Here is a 22,734-nt window from a genome sequence, read left to right as displayed (position 1 = left end):
AGGTGGTCACCCCACAGGTAGTGAGAGTTCAGGATAGGAGATGGGTGGCCATCAAGAAGAGTAGGAAGAGGCAGGAAGTGCAGGAGTCTTCAGGGTGTGTGCCACTCTCAAACAGATACTAAGTTCACGGATGACACAAAGATTGGCCGAGCGGTTAACAGTGAGGTGGAGTGTCTTAGGTTACAGGAAGATATAGACGGGATGGTCAAATGGGCAGAAAAGTGGCAGATGGAATTTAACGCTGAAAAGTGTGAGGTGATACACTTTGGAAGGAGTAATGTGACACGGAAGTATTCAATGAATAACCTGACACTGGGAAGTTCCGAGGAACAAAGGGACCTTGGCTTGTTTGTCCATAGATCTCTAAAGGCAGAAGGGCAAGTTAATAGGGTGGTAGAAAAGGCATATGGGACACTTGCCTTTATCAATCGAGGCATAGATTACAAAAGCAGGGAGGTCATGTTTGAGTTGTACAGAACTTTGGTAAGGCCACAGCTGGAGTACTGTGTGCAATTCTGGCCGCCACATTATACGAAGGATGTGATTGCACTGGAGGGGGTGCAGAGGTGATTCACCAGGATGGTGCCTGGGATGGAACATTTAAGCTATGAAGAGAGGTTGGATAGGCTTGGGTTGCTTTCACTGGAGCAGAGAAGACTGAGGGGTGACCTGATCGAGGTGTACAAGATTATGAGGGGCATGGACAGGGTTGATAGGGAGCAGCTGTTCCCCTTAGTTGAAGGGTCAGTTACAAGGGGTCACAAGTTTAAGGTGAGGGGCGGGAGGTTTAAGGGGGACTTGAGGAAGAACTTTTTTACCCAGAGGGTGGTGACGGTCTGGAATGCACTGCCTGGGAGGGTGGTAGATGCAGGTTGCCTCACATCCTTTAAAAAGTGAGCACTTGGCACGTCATAACATTCAAGGCTATGGGCCAAGTGCTGGCAAATGGTATTAGGTAGACAGGTCAGGTGTTTTAATGCAGCGGTGCAGACTCGATGGGCCGAAGGGCCTCTTCTGCACTGTATTATTCTGTGATTCTGTGATAACATTGGAAACTCCTGGGAGTGACAGCACCTTGGGGAGTGCAGTCCAGACCAGGGCACCAATGGGCAAGGGACTGCAGAAGAGGGAACAGTAAAAAAGTAGAAATGCAGTCATTATAGGAGATTCCATAGAGGGACAGACAGTAATGGTCATCGTGAGTAAAAGCAAAATACTGCGGATGCTGGAAATCTGAAATAAAAACAAGAAATGCTGGAAATACTCAGTAGGTCTGGCAGCATCTGTGGAGAGAGAAGCAGAGTTAACGTTTCAGGTCAGTGACCCTTCTTCAGAACTAGCAAATATTGGAAATGTAAAAGGTTATAAGCAAGTAAAGCGGGGGTGGGGCAAGAGATAACAAAGGAGAAGGTGTAAATAGGACAAGGTCACAGAATAGCTGACCAGAAGGTCGTGGGGCAAAGGCAAACAATATGTTAATGGTGTGTTGAAAGACAAAGCATTAGTACAGATAGGGTGCTAATGGACTGAAATTGAACAGCCACAAGTACAAACATGAAAAAAAAACAGTGGGTAAGCAAACTGAACAAACTAAGATGAAATAAAATAAAATAAACACAAAAAATAAATAAAAAAAGGAAAATGAAAAAAATAACTGAAAATAAAAGTAAAATGGGGGGCCCGTCATGCTCTGAAATTATTGAACTCAATGTTCAGTCTGGCAGGCTGTAGTGTGCCTAATCGGTAAATGAGATACTGTTCCTTGAGCTTGCTTTGATGTTCACTGGAACACTGCAGCAATCCCAGGATAGAGATGTGAGCACGAGAGCAGGGGGGAGTGTTGAAATGGCAAACAACCGGAACCGTGTTCCGCAAAGTGGTCACTACATTCAAAGAAGTACAAGTAAATTGCTGCTTCACCTGAAAGGAGTGTTTAGGGCCTGGGATAGTGAGGAGAGAGGAGGTAAATGGGCAGGTATTACATCTCCTGCGATTGCAGGGGAAGGTGCCCTGGGAAGGGGACAAGGTGGTGGGGGTAATGGAGGAGTGGACCAGGGTGTCACGGAGGGAATGATCTCTTCGGAATGCTGACAGGGGAAGGGAGGGGAAGATGCGTTTGGTAGTGGCATCACGCTGGAGGTGGCGGAAATGGCAGAGGATGATCCTTTGGACATGGAGGCTGATGGGGTGGAAAGTGAGGACAAGGGGAACCCTGTCGCGGTTCTGGGAGGGAGGGGAAGGGGTGAGGGTAGAGGTGCGGGAAATGGGCTGGACACGGTTGAGGGCCCGGTCAACCACAGTGGGGGGGAATCCTCGGTTGAGGAAAAAGGAAGACATATCAGAAGCGCTCTCATGGAAGGTAGCCTCATCAGAGCAGATGCGTTGGAGACGGAGTAACTGGGAGAATGGAATGGAGTCCTTACAGGAGGCAGGGTGTGAAGAAGTGTAGTCGAGGTAGCTGTGGGAGTCAGTGGGCTTATAATGGATATTAGTAGACACCAGAGATGGAGAAAGAGAAGTCGAGAAGGAAAGGGAAGTGTCGGAGATGGACCATGTAAAGGTGAGAGAAGGGTGGAAATTAGAAGCAAAGTTGATAAAGTTTTCCAGTTCGGGGCGGGGGCAGGAAACGGCACCGATACAGTCATCAATGTACCAGAAAAAAAGTTGGGGGAGGGGACCTGAGTAGGACTGGAACAAGGAATGTTCGACATATCCCACAAAAAGACAGGCATAACTAGGACCCATGCGGGTACCCATTGCAACACCTTTTACTTGAAGGAAGTGACTGGAGTTGAAGGAGAAGTTATTTAATGTGAGAACAAGTTCAGCCAGGCGGAGGAGGGTGGTGGTGGATGTGGACTGGTTGGGCCTCTGTTCAAGGAAGAAGTGGAGAGTCCTAAATCCATCCTGGTGGGGGATGGAGGTGTAGAGAGATTGGACGTCCATAGTGAAGAGGAGGCGGTTGGGGCCAGGAAACTGGAAATTGTCAAAATGACGTAGGGCGTCAGAAGAGTCACGGATGTAGATGAGAAGAGACTGGACCAGCGGAGAAAAGATAGAGTCATCGTGAGTCCTGCATGGTGTCCCATCTCTGTGCTTCCAGGATAAAGGACATCATAGAGAGGTTACAGAATATTCTACAGTTGTAGGGAGTGAGCCAGGAGTTATGGGACACATCAGCACCAATGACATAGAGAGAGCAGGTATTGAGCTATGGTCAGATTTTCAGGAGCTAGAAAGGAAGTTAAAGAGTAGGACCTCAAAGGTAGTAATCTCTGGATTACTCCCAGTGCCATGCACCAGCAAGAGTAGAAATAGGAATAAAGGAAGGATCAATGCATGGCTTGAGGCATGGTACAGGAGGGAGGGCTTCAGATTCTTGGAACATTGGGACAAGTTCTGGGGCAGAAGGCAACGTTTCAAGAGGGATGGGTTGCCCTTCAACAGGATTGGGACCAATGTTCCAATGTTCTCGTGGGGAGATTCACAAGTGTGGTTGGGAAGGGTTTAAACTAAATTGGCGGTGGGGGGGGGGGGGGGGGGGGGCGGGGGGCGGCACCAGCATATCGAAGTAGAAAAGAGGAATAAGATTCATAAAGGATTGAGAGTGTTGGATAGTACCAGAGAACAAAGTATTAGAAGTATTAGATAGGAGCCGACTAAGAAGGACTGTGAGGAATACAAAGAGAGGTTTACAATGTGTGTATGTAAACGTACAAAGTGTGGTGGATAAGGTTAGTCAGCTTACAAACACAAATAGCTGTGTAGTAATATGATGTAGTGGCAATAATGGAAACATTGGTTAAAAATGGTGAGGACTGGCCGCTTAATATTTGAGGATACAAAGTGTTCAGAAAAGATAGAGAAAGAAAAATGGGAGGTAGCGGACAGTACTGATTAGGAAAGACATTGTAGTGTTGCAAATGGAGGCTGTCCTTGAGGAGGCAAAGGCAGAGTCCATTTGGTTGGAGTTGAGAAGCAAAGAGGGTATGATCACGCTCTTGGGGTTATTCTATAGGCCTCCAAATAGTGAGAGAGAGATAGAAGAGGAAATCTACAGGGAAATCACAGAGATGTGCAAGAACTATAGAATGGTGATATCTGGGGACTTTAATTACCCAGACATCTATAGGGATATAGGGATAATGTTAGAGTAAAGGATAAGGAAGGGGCAAAATTTCTGAAATGCATTCAGGAGAACTTCCTTGACCAGTTTATTCCCAGTCCAACTATGAGGCATTACTGGATCTGGTGCTGGGGAATGAGGTGAGCTGAGTGTGGGGGAACACTTGGGTAAGAGTGATCATTGTATCATAAGGTTTAGATTAGCAATGGAAAACAGCAAGGAAAATCTAAAATAGAATTTCTAAATTGGAAGAGGCCAAACTGCAATGAAATGAGAGGGGATCTCGGCAGTGTAAAATGGGACAAAGTGTGATCATTAAGGAGATGTTTCAGGTACAGGCTGGATATATTCCAACAAGGGTGAAGACCTAAGTCAAGGCTCCTTGGATGATGAGGGAGATAAAGAATATGATGAAACTTAAAAAAAGCTGTATGAACCGTCAGGTGAATTGTTCAAGTGAGAACCAGGCCAAATAAGTTGAGAGGGGAAGAGAAGAGGAAAATAAGACTGGCAAAGAGAGAATATGAGAATAGGATTAGTTAACATAAAAGGGAACCAAAAATCTTCTGCCAGCATGTAAATAGTAAGTGGGCAGTAAGAGGTGGAGTGGGGCCTATCAGGGAAAAAGATGGTGATAAGGCAAGTATAGACTACTTAATGAGTACTTTATATCGGTGTTTACTAAGAAAGAGGATGCTGACAAAATATCGGTAGAAACAGAGATGGTAGAGTTAATGTATGGGGTGAAAATTGATAGGAAGGATGTACTGGAAAGGCTGCCTATGCTTAGAGTGAATAATTGGCCTGGTCCAAATGGCTTGCATCCCAGGTTGCTAAGGAAAGTGAGAGTGGAGATGGCTTACCATAATCTTCCAATCTTTGCTAGATACTGGGGCGATGCCAAAGGATTGGAGAGTGGCCACTGTGACACCCTTATTCAAAATAAGGTGCAAGGATATTTCTAGTAACTATAGGCCGGTTAGTTTACCATCAGTGATGTGTAAGGTTTTAGAAACAATAATCAGGGAAAAAATCAACAGGCACTTGGAGGGGTTTGAGATAATTAAGGATAACCAGCACAGATTTGTAAAAGGCAGATCAACTAATCTCACTGAATTTTTTGATAAAATAACAGAGAATGCTGATGAAGGGAAAGCAATAGATGTTGGCTATATGGATTTAAAGAAAGCATTTGACAAAGTACCACATAAAAAACTGGTTAACAAAATTGAGGCTCATGGAATAGGCAGGTTTGTGTCAGCTTGGATAACAAATTGGCTTGGGGCAGAAAACAGCGGGTCATGATAAATGGTTGTTTTTCAGACTGGAAGATGGTAGAAAGTGGTCTTCCCCTAGGTTCAGTGCTAGGACCACTGCATATATATATATATATATATATATATATATATAGTCATGCAGACTCCCCCCATCTGCCAAGAATAAGGCATATTAATTTTGTCATATGAACATTGATTTTAAACTGTTGCTGGAGTGAAGAAATGACTTGTTCAGCTGTGGCTGGAAAAATATTTGCATACTAACAGACAATACTTGGAGGGCCAAAGGGGTTATTCCCTGCTACGATTTAACCCACAATGGACTTTGAGCACCAGGTATTGTGTGTAAGAAGACATTCCAGGGTCAGCTAAGCCAAGAGAATCCACAAACAGACGTGGTCCGACCAGCTAGTCACATGACTAACCTGCTTGACAAGCTGGGTTTTTCTGAAATGTACAAAGAGTCTGAACTGAAAAAGACTGTTTGTTCCTGGAGTGAGAAGATCTCTCCTGTCTGCTCCCATCTCTTTCTCACAAGCCTCTGGACCCATTGAGGACACATGAACCGTAAGAAAGAAAAGTCTCCTACATTGAACAAGGTTTAAGCCGAATACTGGGCCCCAATGAAAAGCAAGACCTACCTACAATAAAGGGCTCTTACAGTGAGCGAAGAACAGTAACAAAAACCATCCTCAGATATTGCCTCAAAATTTTCCATTATATTTCTTCTGCTCTTTTCTGTCTCTATCTGCATTTGCATATTGCGTATGCATGATAGCGTGGGCACAGCGCCTATCTGTAGGCGTTAACCGAGTTCAATCTTTTTTCTTTAAACCTAAGAAAACCTGTTCAACTAGTTCCTTTGCCTTATAATTGGAAGTTAGTGAACATGGATTCACTAAGGGAGAGCTAAAAAAAACAGTGTGTTAAAAATTAAACCCTGCTACAGTAAGACCAGGGGAAGGCTAAGAGGGAACCCGAGACCCCTTTTTCACCTGGTCATAACAATGTATATATATATATATATATATATATATATCAAAATAACTTAGATCTTGGAAAACAGCAGAATCTCAAAATTTGCCAATGATACCAAACTTGGAGTTGTAGCAGACAATGAGGATGATACCAATCAACTGCAATAGGACATAGATAGGCTTGCAGAATGGGCAGGCAAGTGGCAGATGGAATTTAATGCAGAGAAGTGTGAGGTGATGCATTTTGGCAGAAGGAATAGGGAGAGGCAATAGAGATTAAATGGCACAATTCTAAAGAGTACACAGGGACAGCAGGACATGGGGGTTCATGTGCACAGATCTTTGAAGGTGGCAGGACAAATTGAGGACAGTTAGCAAAGCATTTGGGATCTTCGACTTCATAAATAGAGGTATTAAGTACAAAAAGCAGGGAAGTTATGCTGAACCTTTTTAAAGCTCTGGTTAGGTCACAACTGGAAGCATTGCATCTGTTCTGGTCACCACACCTTAGGAAGGATGTGATGTTCCTTGAGAGGGTGTAGAGGAGATTTACCAGAATGGTTCCAGGGATGAGGGATTTTAGCTACAAGGTTAGGTTGGAGAAGCTGGGGTTGTTCTCCTTGCATCAAAGGAGATTGAGGGGAGATTTGAAAGAGGTGTACAAGATTATGACAGGTTTAGATAAGGTAGACAAAGAAAGCTGTCCCATTAGCTAATTGTACAAGGGCTAGGGAACACAGATTTAAGGTTTTTGGCAAGAGCTGAAGGGGGAATGTGAAGAAGAACTTTTTTACACAGTGAGTGGTAATGACCTAGAACTCAATGCCTACGGGGGTGCTGGAAGCAGAGATAATCAATGATTTCAAAAAGAAATTGGATGAGCACTTGAGGGGAGTAAGGTTGCAGGACTAAGGGGATAGAGCAGAGGAATGGGACTTATTGGATTTCTCAGCAGAGAGCCAGCATGGACTCGATCAGCTGAATGGCCTCCTTCTGTGTCATAATGACTCTATGGCATAAAACGTTAATAACCTTTTGAACCACAAAATTCAGGCCCTGAAATTTGAGAAGTTCCACATTACTGTCTCAAGTGTGATGGAACAAGACTCTAGTCAGTGTAGGCAAAGCCATGAACCCTGTCCTAATTCACAGGGGTGGTGGATCATTTTCTTAATTAAGGCAGCTGCCTTGTGCCTGTATGGGCACAGAATGGGACCTGTCCCGTCTGACAATTGGGAAATCAGAGTGGCTCCGTGTTGAGTGACAGTGACACTTAAGAGACCAAAAAGGAACTCTTAAGGAAGTATTTTTCTGACTATAGCAGGAGATTTTTGGACATGATTGGATAATCATTTTTTTTTCTGGGATCAATTATCTTTTCTCCCTCTGTTGTTAGGGGCTTTCTTAAGGCCAGTAGAGAATCTTGTGCTTTAAGAGTCATGATGACTGGAAACTCCAGGGTAATCTGGGAACCATTCCGTATACACCAGTTCAAAGTCTCCAGAAGACTTTTGGAAGCAGGTGGAAGATTCACTCGTTGATCCCCAATAATGATATGCTCCAATATTTGAATGGACTGCAGAACCAACACCACCCCCCACCCCCCCCACCACGGGTTCCCCCCTCCCCCCACCCCAACCCTGCCCTTCACCATGGACAATTCAATTGCTCTGCACTCTTCCCCAGCCCATGGAGTTTTGGGACCTGACTGTACCATTTTATTAAAGATATAACACATATATAATGCAATATATTTTAGATTTGAACATTTTCATTGAATCCAAACTATTACTGAGATTCTCCGGGCTTAGTAAAGCCATATGACAATAACTGTGACTGGCATTACTGATGTAAGCTACACATGATGAACAGAGCATTTAACTGTGATTTTGATGTTAAACCAAGATTGAAATTCACTACAAAGCATGGTTTTTAGATTTTCTCAGACTATAGTACATATCACATATTAGCTTTAAAACATACAAAATTTTTAGCACCTGGTTATTCAAAGGAGAAATGTTAAAACTTTTAGTCACTTGATGTAGTAAGTAAAATGTGAGTCCTGATGCATACTGGAAGTCAGCAAGTCAGATTGGAAAGGCATTTATGGAAGTGGGTTGTAACTGCAGTCTCCTTCTTCTTGGACTCTTTCATTAAACAGCATGAAATCCAACCAAATGGAAAATAGGTAAAACAAATGAAGGATGAGACTTGAAGATAATTTGGCAAAGCAATATACACATTGGTTATTATTAAGATTCGATCACAACTTAAAGATTTTCCAGCATTTAAATTCTGTAGTTTAATTATTATTTTCATTTTGTTTTGTAGAGCAAATATTCACCTCCATTGAACATGGAAATACTATAAAATAATTCAAAGCAGTCAAGGCATGAGCCTCTGATGAAGTCATTGCGCCATGTCTTATCACAGACACCCATATCCACCAATGCTGATTGCTATATTGATGTCATGAAATATTTGAAGACATTTTCTTCAGCAAATCCAGTTTTGATTAGTAAATATACACCTATTCCTTCAACACTTTTATATTTAATTTAACTCCTTCAATGTCTTTACAGAGTCCTGCTGTGAGGGGCACATTCCACTCTACTTCTAAATTAATTTACTAACTTCTTTAGAAAATTTAAAAAAACAGTGATATACTTTAGGATTAGCAGGAATACAGCTTGTGTAAAATTCAGGCAATGTGAACGTTTTTTTATCCTACTGTTTGAATTTCTCTCAGTGTATTATTCTTTTCAATTTTGGTAACCCATTTACCAAACTCCTAAATCTATCTAAATACACAAATATTACTAGTTAAGTTATTTGACTTTTCCACAAGAAACTGACCTGAAATTGACAAAAGATGATTGGAATAAGGATACTGCAGCTTTAAATAGAAAATCTGTACTATCATAAGACTGAGGTGCCATGTCCATATAGAAAAGAAAATCCAATGGCTCTCAACCCAGCACTGTTTTGCCACATCCTTGCCTCAGAAACCAAGCAATAATCAACCAAATAAAATCATCACCAGAACTTGGAGCAACAAAGACAACTACCTCCTCTGCTCTCACTGTCGGCAGGCTTCACCTGGATCGGTCTGTTCATCTGTGAATACAAAGAAGAAGCAAAGGTCATTTCTAGTCATTTGACTTAAGGTTAGATATAGTAACAGCATACTACTCAGAAAGTATTAATTATCAAGAAGGCACATGAAAGAGCAAAGGATTTATTGCATTTTTACAGCTTGGAATTATGACTGCAGCAGAATTTTGAAAACAAAATCAGAAGTATAACAAATTGACATAAAAAGAAAAGTTTATTCTAAGAATAGATAAATAAGGGTCACACAATGTAATTTATATTTTACAAGTAGCCTAATCTAATAGCTCAGAAGCGAAAAACAAAGCTGCAAGTGAATTATGGTCAGCACCAAGAATGGAACATCATTTGTACATCCCACATCATATATTGCATTTGGATTACAAATTCAATTATGAAAATGAAAATTAATGTTAGATTTTAAATTGAATTGTTGTAATACACAAGATGCTGAATTTTTCCCCACATTGTTTCTATTCTCAATTGTTCAGTCACCTCAATGAATCTGTTAATATAAAAGGTCAAGGGGGATGACATCATTCTGTTTGTTACAACAGGAATGAAAAGTTCGGGGGCGCTGTGTCCATGCAGCACAATGGACGATGTAAGTTCACAACCACGACTTCACACATGCTGTGGGAAGTTTTTTGCTGTTCACTATTTGTAGTGAATTCACAAATTGCAAACAAGGGAGATCTCTTGATCGGCTATGCTGAGGCAGAAAGGCACAAAACAGAAGCCAAATGCTAACTCATACTCAAGCATTTCAACACTGTGTTGAGAATTATATTGTGGCACCAGGCTAATCAGACACAGTCGCTAGACAATGAATCCCCACACTGTGGGCTGATTTTTACCAGCCCCCCGATGTCGGGGGTCATGGCAGGGGGCCCAGAAAATATCTCCGGGAAAGGCCCGCCATGGGCCTCAATGTCGGAAAGGCCCCACCCCACTTTACTGGTGGAGGTGAGGCCTCCCCACCACACGGCGAGGGAGACTAAATTTAAATATGTTAATTATATTTAAATGAATGATTAATGATTTCTTTTTAGCGATGGCCGTCCCACGCCGATATTGTGGCTGATTGCCGGAACTCCCGCGCCTTCGGAGATCCAAGGCGTAACACTGGTGGGGAGGGTGGAGGAATGAAGTTCTCGGGGCAGCAGCAGGGTTGGCGGGAACGGTGAAAACTGTTCTTGTTGGTTGCAGGGATGGTGTGAAGGGGTTGAGGGTCAAAGTTAGTGACGTTCGGCGAGGGAAGTCAACATCTGAGAAAATGTTTTTTGGGGCAAGAGGACAATTTGCATATTGATTCCTCATTGAGGGTGGGTGGAAGAGGGGATTCAAAGTGCAATCAAAAGTTTATTTTTTTTGACAGCTGTACATTTAAAAATGTGATTCTGACTGAAGGGCTTGAAGTTGTTTAAAAATGGCGCCTGCGCAGTGACACCGGACGCCATTACCGGGGATAGAGCGGCTGCCCCCTTTATGTCATTGGGGGTGGGTGTTTCGCCCTCTCCATGCAAATGAGCTGTTGCACGAAATGTCATGGCGGCTCCATAGCGCACATCTCGCGTATGCGCTGCACCTCTTTTGAAGCTCGCTGCCGAGATCAGCGGTGAGCTTTAAAAATTCAGCCCTGTGAGTTCTTGATTTTGGCAGTTATCATATTGCAGAAATGCCAGATGCTTTCCCACAAACTAAGATAAAATCATGGGCACTTTCCACTTTCATAAATCTCTTCGAGCAGCACTGGCAGATGCCGAGAAAAAAAAAAATCACTTGTCTATCATTTTGGCCACGTCAACTGAGACAGGAAAAAAAAGAACGATAACAAAGAATAGTTGTCAAAAAAAATTAAAAGACCTACTGAAACAATATTACACAGGATAACCGCTTTAAGTGAACACAAATTACAAATCCAAATTATTTCATATCTGCACTTACTTTTCATTGCCATGACCTCAATACTTTAAATTGTGAATTGCTATTCAATTAATATTTTTCTATTATTTATGTATGTTACACATTCATAGCACAAATTACATATGTGTCATGTTCTGAATCTTGTTCTGCACTGATGATGAAAGAAGTGCTTTTTTATTACTGCAACCATTAGGTTACCATGGTGATGCGATTTTTCAATCTGGCTTGGTATTTCAGTGTTATGAGTAAGAAGTTGCAAAAAAAAATCTGGAAGTACGGAGCCCTCTGAAGATGCAATTCTCCTGCAAGAGACACAGCACCACTGCAATAACACTGGAAGAGAGATTTCCCCAGGTCCGTGAAGGTCCACTGGATCACCTGAGTGCAGTTAGTATTGGAAAATTGGGAAGGAAAATTGTACAAGTTCCTGTAGTCTGACCTGCCCGATTTTCCAATATTTGCTATGTCTAGCTGATCCAGTGCACCTGAGCATAGGTCCAGGAAAATATCTCCTCGACGCCTCAAACATACTTTGGGGCAAAATTTGATAGCCTCCAAAAATGGGTGTGATGTGTGATTAACCCGCACCTGTTGCTTCTGATGCAGGCATCGTGCTGCCTGCTGATTGCTGCTTGGAGCCAGTGCTAAACATGTTGTTGAGTGATTGCATGACTCAGCAGGGGGCCTAAATTTGTGCAAGGCAAGCACCATTTAAAGCTAGCCTGCACCACTTAATGCTAGCCTGCACCTCTTAACGGGGAGGTGCACTCTGGCTAGAGCAGATGCTGGAACTGTTTGTGCAAGAGCGTGAGCATGAATGAGAGTGTATTAAAGTGCAATAGGAGAGAGCGTGTAGTCCAAGTTTCTCTAACGCTGCACTACATACCCTGGTGGAGGAGGTAAACCGAAGGAGAGATGTCATGAAGGGGCCAGGAAGGTGTCCAGACACACTTTGTGAATACAGTGGGAACAGACACCAGGGGCGATCAATGCCAGGAGTCAAGCCCCAAAGACCTGTATGCAGTGCCAGAAAAAGTTCAACGACATCACACAAGTGGTCAATGTCAGTAAATATATTTTTAAGTTCCATATCCTACCAACTGCATCAATGGCCTCAAGCACTGCTCAAATCACCACACCCCCAACAATCTCTATCAATCATGGCTCAAACCTAACATTCATATGCTTCACCTCATCCTTTCACACTTAGCACTGCTGCTAAATGGCATTGAGATAGATGTTCAGTCATGATCTAATTGAATGGTGGAACAGGCTTGACAGGCTGAATGGCCTGCTCCTGTTCCTATGTTCCTAAGCCTCACATTCATATCTTACAGCTTGCACACACTACCATCTATTCAACCATGACAGCCACATCACCGACAAAGATAGCATCACACTCAGCAAGACAAGTTGGCATATAACCGGAGGCAGCAGCATCTAACCAGTGGGGATAGGCTTGGCTGCACATCCTTACTCTGATGGAGGTGATGGTGCTCCCCATCATTGGAGTGAACATTATTGAGGCTGTGGCTAGCGTGGGGCTGAAACCATCAAAGATGATGGTATGCTCATACCTAATCATCCTTCTCACACTCCTGTTCCCCCATCACACCATCTCTTCTGATTTACCAGCTGCAAATAGTATAAGCATGTACCGCTTGCCTTTCCTCCTCTCCTCACCACAACACTACCCTTGTGCCTTTCAGATACCTGAGAACTGCTACCTGGCCAGGCAGTGGTGGAAGAGCAGGAAGACAGTGATGAAGAAGAAACACTGTCACTCACTCTCACACTCACACTTACCAGCTCAGATACTGACACGAAGCATACTATGGAGGATGGCTTAGAGAGGGGATCTGCATGAGGTGAGACACCCAGCATGAGTAGCCTGCAGTCAGGGCAGGGGAAAAGGATAACACAGGTGCCAGCTCACTGGTGGGCAAGGTCATACACGAGTTCTGCTGCAGAAGACTCAGATGAGGACTCTGATGGGGCAGCCTGCAGAAGAAGGCTGATGGGTATGCACAATGAAATACTTGATACATTGGCAGGACTGCCAGACAGCCTGCATGCAATGTCAAAATGCATGGAGAAGTCTGGCACCAACTTGGCATATGGCTTTGTGCAGAGATGCAGCCCATCCTCTCCAGCGTGAAAATTGTCGTCTACTTGCAGAACAAAGCATGATGCAGAATCTGATGGTCGATGACTCAGCTTTGATTGCAGCACAAGCAGAAGCCACCCAAGGTCTGGATTTCTTTTTTATTCTTTCACGGGATGTGACCGTTACATTTATTGCCCATCCCTAATTGCCCTTGAGAACGTGGTAATGAACCACCTTCTTGAACCACTGCAGTCCATGGCATGTAGGTACACCCGCAGTGATGATAGGAAGAGAGTTCCAGCATTATAACCCAGTGACAGTGAAGGGACAGTGATATAGTTCCTAGTCAGGATGGTGTGGCTTGGAGGGTGAAGGGGGAGAAAAAGACTAAGACAGTGAACAAAGGAGAAGGCCTGATGAACCACAGGCTGTTATGGGTAACAAAAACCAGACAAGGGTCAAAGTTTCATGTGTACGTGCCTTGCTAGTGATTGGATAGTATAATGTATAGCTGAATGTAATAGGGTAACCCAGCTATGTACAAGTAGACACAATTGGATAGAGATAAGATAGTAAGAAGTGTAACCGATTGATTCGTAAATGCAAACGAGCTGTTATCTGTAAAATGGTGTAAGAATGATGTTTTGTAACCACTCGGAGAGTTCGTACGCCATCTTATATGGGTGCAAAATCCCCTGCATATGCTTGCAATAAACCGGTGAACAAAGCAGCTTGCGTCTTGTCTGGTCTATCGTGGAATCGGAGGATGACTGAACTCCCTTTCAGAGAGGAACTTGCAGGTGGTGGTGTTCCCATGCATCTGCTGTCCTTGTCCTTCTAGGTGGAAGAGGTCATGGGTTTGGAAGGTGCTGTCGAAGGAGCCTTGGTGAGTTACTGCAGTGCATGTTGTATATGGTACACACTGCTGCCACTGTGCGTCGCTGGTGGAGGGAGTGAGTGTTGAAGGTGGTAGATGGGGTGCCCATCAAGCGGGCTGCTTTGTCCTGGATGGTGTTGAGCTTCTTGAGTGTTGTTGGAGCTGCACCCATCCAGGCAAGTGGAAAGTATTCCATTACACTGCTGACTTGTGCCTTGTAGATGGTGGACAGGCTTTGGGCAGTCAGCAAGTGAATTACTCGCCGCAGAATTCCCAGCCATTGACCTGCTCTTGCACCCACTGTACTTATACGGCTGGTCCAGTTCAGTTTCTGGTCAATGGTAACCCCCAGGGTGTTGATAGCGATGGTAATGCCATTGAATATCAAGGGGAGATGGTTGGATTCTCTCTTCTTGGAGATGATCATTGCTTGGCACTTGTGTGGCATGAATGTAACTTGTCACTTATCAGCCCAAGCCTGCTGCTGTAATGGAAGCTCAAACATCTGTAATACAAGGTCAGCTTGCTGCCACACAAGCTTAGACTGCTGCCATCATGGCTGTGGATACCAGTGTGCACAGGGGCTTACAGGGTCTCACAGCATTCCAGCAATTTGTCTTCCAACAGATGACTAGGACTGCTGAGGACCACGTTGTGAGAGTGATAGTGCTGAGATGGTGCAGCCCAAAGTCAGGCCTTCTAAGACCACAGCTGCTCAAGGCCATCCTTCAAGGTCATCTGCAGTCGGCCCTATTGAAAGTCAGTGGCCTTCCAGCAGTCACTGGGGTAGCATTGCATAGGATCACTAGGATAGGCAAAGGCACATGGAAGATAGGCACTAAGGAAATGGAAAAAAGGTGATTAGTTAACGTTTCAATGGCATGGTTTCAATTATAAATTTGGTTGGAATGTTTACTTTGTGGTGTCTTTTTTAGCATTGTGGCCAAGTGAATGATGTGATATACAGTAACAAAAGGAAGGTAATGTGTCAGACAATGGGGCATTTAATGGTATCACAATGGGACACATCATTCACAGACAGCCCAGCCAAATAGGGGCTGCTTTGATTTCCTCCTTCCTTCCTCTCCCCCCTCCTGCTGCTCCTCAACTGTTTGCTATTTAGCTGGTGACAAGGGCTGTGCCCTCTTGATGGCAAGGTTGTGCAGCATGCAGCAGACTATGATTCATCTTGACACTGGCTCTGCCAAGTACTGCAGGGTTCCTCCAGTGAGGTCCACACAATGGAAGAGTTGATTCAGTATCCCAAAGGTGTGCTCTATCACAGTTTTTTGGCAGAATGACTTCCATTGCATGCATACTGCCCACTTGTGCATGGTTTGTGCAATGGCGTCATTAGCCATTTTGTCAAATGACAGCCCTTATTGCCCAGTACCCACCTCTGTTTAGCATGGTGGCTCAAATGCAGATGGCAAAGTGTACTGCCACAGCAACAAATGACTGCTGCCAGGATACTGGGCATTGACCTGCATTATATGCTGCATATGATTGCTCACCAGCTGGACATTGAGCGAGTGGAATCCCTTTTGGCTGCGGTACATCTCAGAGTTGACATATGGTGCCCACAATGCGAGGTGCGGCAGTCAATGGCACACTGCACCATAGGGACACCTGCAATCATTGTGAAGATGTCTGCTCATTGTGCTTGCTTCTCCCTGGTAACAGAGTCTGGGAATTATCACTTATTCTAACCTGAAAAGAGTCCAGCACTTAAAAGTTCATGGCCACAGTCACCTTCACAGCCACTGGCAATGTCATCCTCGCCCTGCCCTCAGGTTGCAGTTGTTGCTGCAGTAGGTGGCAGATTTCAGTGAGGATGCCCTTATTGAAGCTCTGCTCCTTGCTGAGATTCATGTAGGAAAATTACTGCCTGTACACCCTGGGTGGACATGGTCTCCTGCTAATAGCTCTTCTCCCCCTCCTTCTCCCTCTTCAAGCAATTTGTCCTGCTCAGTGCCGCCTCTGCTCATTCTTCCAGTCATGCTACAATCCAAGTGGAATTCATACAACTGCACCTGGTTCTGGGAGCAAGTGGTTAGTGCAGAATTCTTGAAGTCAAGACAAGTCCTTCAGCACATGCCACACTATTCCCTGTAGACATTAGAAACTTTAAAGAACTCTGGAAACCACTAAACGCTTCCACAATTGCAGCAACAACCAGTGGAAATCAAGCAGCAACTAATGTGTAAGTAGTTGATGATCACTGTAAATAGCACTGGTTGTGGGGTTGGGGGGGGCGGGGTGGGCTGGGTCCTTCCTGCTGCTGAATGCATGTTAAGCTGTACGAGGTCAAGAGAGGGTGTTAGCTGTTGCATCAAATCAGGTTTGCATGCTCTACATACTTCCAGATGATGTCCCCTGCAAGCACAAAAATGCCCTCACTAAAATGGCGTGCGGAACCTCTTGCACCAGAAGTGTGCAGACCCACCATGGATGCCATTTTGGAGCTAAACAGCACCTGTAGTGTTGAAAGAATGGGTGCTAAGGAGCTGAACTCTGTGGCCTTTATGTATTAGTAGCGGCATCTAGTGGTAGTCTGCCAGGTTGGGCATGATTTTTTGAAAAATAAAATTACTTTATTATGCTCTCTTCTCTTTAGGTATGAACCATTCATTAGCTGAGAGGGCACATGTTTGACTTCTGCCTAGGCCTCTGCCAATGTTACTGAAAAACCGGCTGGAAGGTGGCAAATGTGACACCCTTGTTCAAGAAAGGGTGTAACGACATTTACATTAACAACAGGCCACTTAGTTTAACATCAGTGGTGTGTAAGGTTTTAGAAACTATAATAAGGGAAAAAATTAATGGGCACTTTGAGAAATTGAGTTAATTAAGGAGAGCCAGCACGGATTTGTAAAAGGCACATTGTGCTTGATAAATCTAATTGAATTTTTTTGATGACCCAACAGAGAAGGCTGTGTTGAAAAACATTCAATGCATGTTGTTTATAGGGATTTTAAGAAAGCATTCAATTGAGAGTGGTTAGCAAAACATATGGGATCTTGGGCTTCATAAATAAAGGCATTGAGTACAAAAGCAGGGAAGTTATACTAAACCTTTATAAAACCCTGGTTAGGCAACAACTAGAATATTGTGTCCAGTTCTGGTCACCACACTTTAGGAAGGATGTGAATGGCCTTGAGAGGGTGCAGAGGAGATTTGTTCCAAGGGAAGGGATTTGAACTACAAGGTGAGTTTGGAGAAGCTAGGTTTGTTCTCCTTGGAGCAAAGGAGGCTGAGGGGAGATCTGATAGTGGGGAACAAGATTGTGACAGGTATAGATAAGATAGACAAAGAAAGCTGTTCTCATTAGCTGATGGTATAAGGACTAGGGGACACAGATTTAAGCTTTTTGGCAAAAGATACAGGGAGGATGTGAGGAAGAACTTTTTTTATGCAGCGAATTGTAATGACCTGGAACTCATTGCCTACGAGAGTGGTGGAAGCAGAGATGATCAATTAATTTCATAAGGAAATTGGATAGGCACTTGAGGGAAATAAAATTACAGGGCTATGGGTCTACAGCAGGGGATTTTTTAAAATTCATTTATGGGTGTCGCTGACTAGGCCAACATTTATTGTCCATCCCTAATTGCCCTTGAACTGAGTGGCTGCTAGACCATTTCAGAGTCAACCACATTGCTGTGGGTCTGGAGTCACATGCAGGCCAGACCAGGTAAGGATGGCAGATTTCCTTCCCTAAAGGACATTTGTGAACCAGATGGGTTTTTACAACAATCGACGATGGTCACCATTAGACTAGTGTTTTAATTCCAGATCAATTGAATTCAAATTTCACCATCTGCCTTGATGGGATTCGAACTCATGTCCCCAGAGCATTAGCCTGGGCTCAGGATTACTAGTCCAACAACATTACCACTATGCCACCACCTTCCCTAAGGATTGGGAGTGATTGAATGTCCCAACAGCGAGCTGGCATGGACTCGATGGGCCAACTGGCCTCTTTCAGTGCTCTAATGACTCTGTGACCTTGCAGTGTAAGAGCATGGCTGTGGGTAACTCTCACTCTGATTTCGGGAAGTGGCTAACCTCTGTTCAGCAGCTCAGAGAAACTGTGGGAATGAACCTGCCAGCTCATTGCACAGCTTAAAAATATTTATTGGGGTTACAAAGCCTCTTCAAGCTGAAAGAGAGGATCTCCGCCAAAAATACAAAGTTCTAATGTTTACGCAATCGTGATAGAAAACAAAGAGGTGCTCACATCAAAATGACAGACTTGGCCACTGCTCCTGAAACTGTATATACCATGTGAATAAGTAGAAGAATGATGAGGTATAATTACCTTTATAAAACTGATGGGCACGTTGATTATTTCACTCGCTGATAATTATGTTGTGAGACAGATTCTGTTAAGTAATGAAGTCTAATTGTAGTCTGGAACAATCATTGAAATGACAGACTTTAACTCTTCAAGGTACTGGTGGGAAACATCCTATAAGTATTATCGAAGTTGTCCATTCGCTAATAGCTTTACTTGGCTGGTGTTCAGAATCTCATTTTCCATTGGGAGACACGTGGGCAGTTAGGTTTACTGCCAGTGTGGACATATTATTTTAATCAGTGGCGAGTCAGCAGAAATTACTGCCCTCTGCTGATTTTGCCATTTAAAAATGGTACAGTGATAGCAACACTACAACAGCCCTAATTACAGCTCCATCAGTAGAAAAAGAAGTTTCAAAACACTCTCTCCTGAAAAGTGACTGGGCTTGTATTCAGGATTAAATAAAACTGTACATCCCTCTTCTCCAAAACAGTGATCATTTAAAGTGCAAACATGACTGAATCCTGCAATTACATATTTACATATCTGAGCAGCCCATTTGCCACTGACAATGGAATATCATCCTCACAGTGTTGAGATCAATATGCATCGCACCATCTCCCACTCTAGCATATTATACCCCAGCACCTGAGACTGTTACACTGCTTAGCTCTCTCATTCTTCATGAAATCTGTGGTCCTTTCAAAGCTAAATCTGATGTTACTTAATTTGCCTCATCTTTTTTACTCTTAAATATTGATGGTGTCCTGCACCATAGATCTCAGTCCATAACACACATAATACTGAAGATCAGTTTCAATACACAGGTCAAAAATTTTCCCATTTACTTTAATGGAGGGTCTTGGTTCAAGAAGTTATATAGGGAAGAACTGTTCACTTTGAAGAAAATGATATTGCTCAATTAGTATTGCACTTCATACTGAATGTCAAGCATTTAACTCTTTTATGGTTTAACCAAACTTGTCTACTCTGGATCTGGGGTTGGCCTTCTCTAATGGTTCATCGAGTTTATCCGGTTAATATCTGAAACAGTTAAATGAGAAATGTCCCAGATTTAGCCACCAATCATTGCGAGGTAGGTTGACGATAGCTCTGAAACTGACAGCAGGAGATAACTGGCCTCAGTGCCTCTGCATTCATGCCTGGAGGAAAATATTGGCCAGGTTTCCTAATTGTGATCCAGCCACCCCTACTTGAAGTGTGGATTTAAGATGTAGACAGTGTTATATGTTTGGTTAGTCCAGCTAGGAGAGATTACTGAGTCTTTGGTAAATTTTAACAATAACTAGTTTATTACATATTATAGAACTATATACAACTTCACTTAGATATGTCTAATCCCTCTGATGCCATGGGGCTGCTTCTTCTTCAAGTCTCTTTCTCCTGCGATCTCTTACATCATCATAGTGGGAGGCGTTACTCACATTCTCCCAGACATTAATCCTTTCAAACCGTTATACTACATCTCCCCCCAAGACATTGCCCTTTTTTTATATACATTCATTTTTACTTTTACATGCTACCCCATCTCCTCCCAAGTCTCTGACATCACAGATGCAATCTGTCAAGAGGCTTCCAAACTCTCCCTGATCGTGTTGCTGTCAGACACAGAAGATCTTTCTCTTTTTCTTTCAGAAGGTCTTTCTCTGGACTATTGTTCTTGACTTGGACAGCCTTTATTGAGGTTTGTAATATCCAGTGCTTTCTGAAATTCAGGTTCAACACCTGATTCATCCAAATGTATGTCTGATTGATATCTTTGATGAATAGAGATAAGATTTCTTCTGTTTCTTCTGAAGTATGTACTAAATAACATCTCTGTTGATTATCATCTTTCCAGATGATTGCTCCTTCTCTGCCTTGGTCTTGTACCCAAACCTTTTTTCCTTCCATCAACATGGGTAGGTTCCTGGTACGATATCACCTGTTATAGTAATAAGCATCAGCAATACCTACTACAATGCAGTCTCATATCAATTCTGATTTTAGGTCTCCATATTTGCATACTTCAACTAACCTGTAGAGGTCATTAACAAAAGCATTTACTGGTTCACCTGGTTTCTGGACCCTTCTGTTAAATTTGGCAGTTTCTAGAATCTTGTTGCTCTTCTGGTTGAAATAATAATCAAAGGCTTTAAGACTTCTTCAAATTTATCTGATATCTCATTAATGCCTTGTCTTGCAATAACATTGCCTGCTATTGTTCCTATGGAATAAAGTAATGTGTTGACTTGTTTTGCTTTAGACTTGCTATCTAATTTCGAAGATCACCAGATCCCTGACCGTTGCTTGGTTGTCCAACTTGAAACCTTTCTGATGAAAGTTCATCGACCTGAAACGTTAACTTTGTTTCTCTTTCCGCAGACGCTGCCAGACCTGCAGAGTATTTCCAGCACTCCCTGTTTTTATAACTTAAAGATGAAACTCTCTTGGTATGAATAACTGTCAGTTCCCATGAGTTTTTGTTTTAACTAATGAAGCTTTTCTCTATTTACCCACATCCAAGATCTGGCCATCTGGGAGTACAATTGCTTACTGTCGAGTCAGTGGGGAACACAAATTTCAAGGATTATAATTAATTGTGAAAAAGAATGATGGAATAATAAGATTCTTATCTAAAGGTGGGTTTCTGGCACAGATAATTAGCTACTTTACCCTGGCCTAATCCCTTTTCGAGACTGTGCTACATAAATGAATATGTGTGAACTATTACAAAATCAGCTTATGTAGACCAGTGTAAAGCAGAAGACTGCAGCTCTTCATGATTTGGGATTCTATATTATTTTAATTCTTTGGTTCAGGGAATCTGAATGGTCATTGTCGTTCATATTGTAACAGGAGGATGCACAACCTAAAAAAGGGTTTCAATTGGTGTCAAATACAATTTGTGGCTGTGATTCAATTGCATTCAAAGTGTCTTTTCAGTATATTAAACCATTGGCTTATATACTCTATATGAGGCTGCTTGGTCATCTCATTTCATACAACAGTGTTAAAATGAACAAATCGTAGTTCTATTAAAAGTAATAGGAAACTTAACACTTTTCATAGTTACAACATTAATAACTGAATATACTTTCAATGTTCAGTGCCCAATATTTTATCTTCTGGCATATCCATCAAAATCTTTAGAGGTTTTGACACAAAATGATAATGATTTTGATATATGCATTTATTGTCATCGAGGATTGTAAAATGCAGTCTCCAACATTTCTGCTTTGAGTTTACATTGTACTCTGAAGAAGCTGAGAATGAGCACTCAAGTCAATCTGATTGTTCATTAGATAAATGTGCCACCAGGCCATATCGATCATAGAGGTTGGCGCTTTGATCACTAGTCTTTGTGATCTCACTTTAATGACAATGGGACTGCTCGTATTGGTCTGAGTGTTTCCAGCTTGGGAATGGGAGCAATCAGCCATAGTTATCAATTTTGGGGTTGCTATTCAGTAACTCAAGCTGTTAATTATACATGTGTGGATGATGGCTAGAAGCATAATGTTATTCGATTAAGTGAATGAGCAAAATTGTGGCAAATGAATTTCAATGCAGGCAAATGTGAGGTCAAGAATAACTGATCTAAAAAGGATAGACAGAGCAGTTCCTAAATGGTGAAAATATAGAAACAATGGAGGTCAAAAGGGACTTGAAGGTCCATGTACATAGATCATTAAAATGTCATAAACAGGTATAGAAAATAATCAAAATGGCTAATGGAATACTGGCCTTTATATCTAGAGGACTAGAATACAAGGAGGTAGAAGTCAAGGCCAGGATTTTGCCACCTCTGGGAGGCAGGCTGGGGGGCAGGGGGGCCAGTAAAATTGCAGGGATCCATATCAGGTTGACTCCCTCATGCGGCCGAGACATTTTACCCGCGGCAGGACTGGATGCAGAGAGGCTGTCCGCTCCAAAGATGTGGGCCACGGATTATCATAATTGAAGGCCCAATTAGAGGCCATTTTACTGGACCATCGGCATTGTGCCCATGCCGGGGCGACATGCTACCATG

The 22,734-nt window shown here is 42.9% G+C and overlaps 1 protein-coding gene across 24 annotated transcripts in view; it reads right to left on the bottom strand.

The window, feature by feature from the left end:
* celf4 (CUGBP, Elav-like family member 4) overlaps nucleotides 1-22,734 on the bottom strand; it is a 1,375,410-nt gene that overhangs the window by 760,325 nt on the left and 592,351 nt on the right. For all 24 annotated transcript variants that reach the window (XM_068049595.1, XM_068050160.1, XM_068049749.1 and 21 more), the window contains exon 3: nucleotides 9,449-9,497. In XM_068049595.1, the coding sequence (XP_067905696.1) occupies nucleotides 9,449-9,497 (49 nt within the window). The remainder of the gene's footprint in view (nucleotides 1-9,448; nucleotides 9,498-22,734) is intronic.

This window comes from Heterodontus francisci, chromosome 1, assembly GCF_036365525.1.
Source record: "Heterodontus francisci isolate sHetFra1 chromosome 1, sHetFra1.hap1, whole genome shotgun sequence".
Classification (NCBI taxonomy): domain Eukaryota; kingdom Metazoa; phylum Chordata; class Chondrichthyes; order Heterodontiformes; family Heterodontidae; genus Heterodontus; species Heterodontus francisci.
Note: the sequence above shows the minus strand (reverse complement) of the source record. Positions and strands in the feature narration are given on the sequence as shown.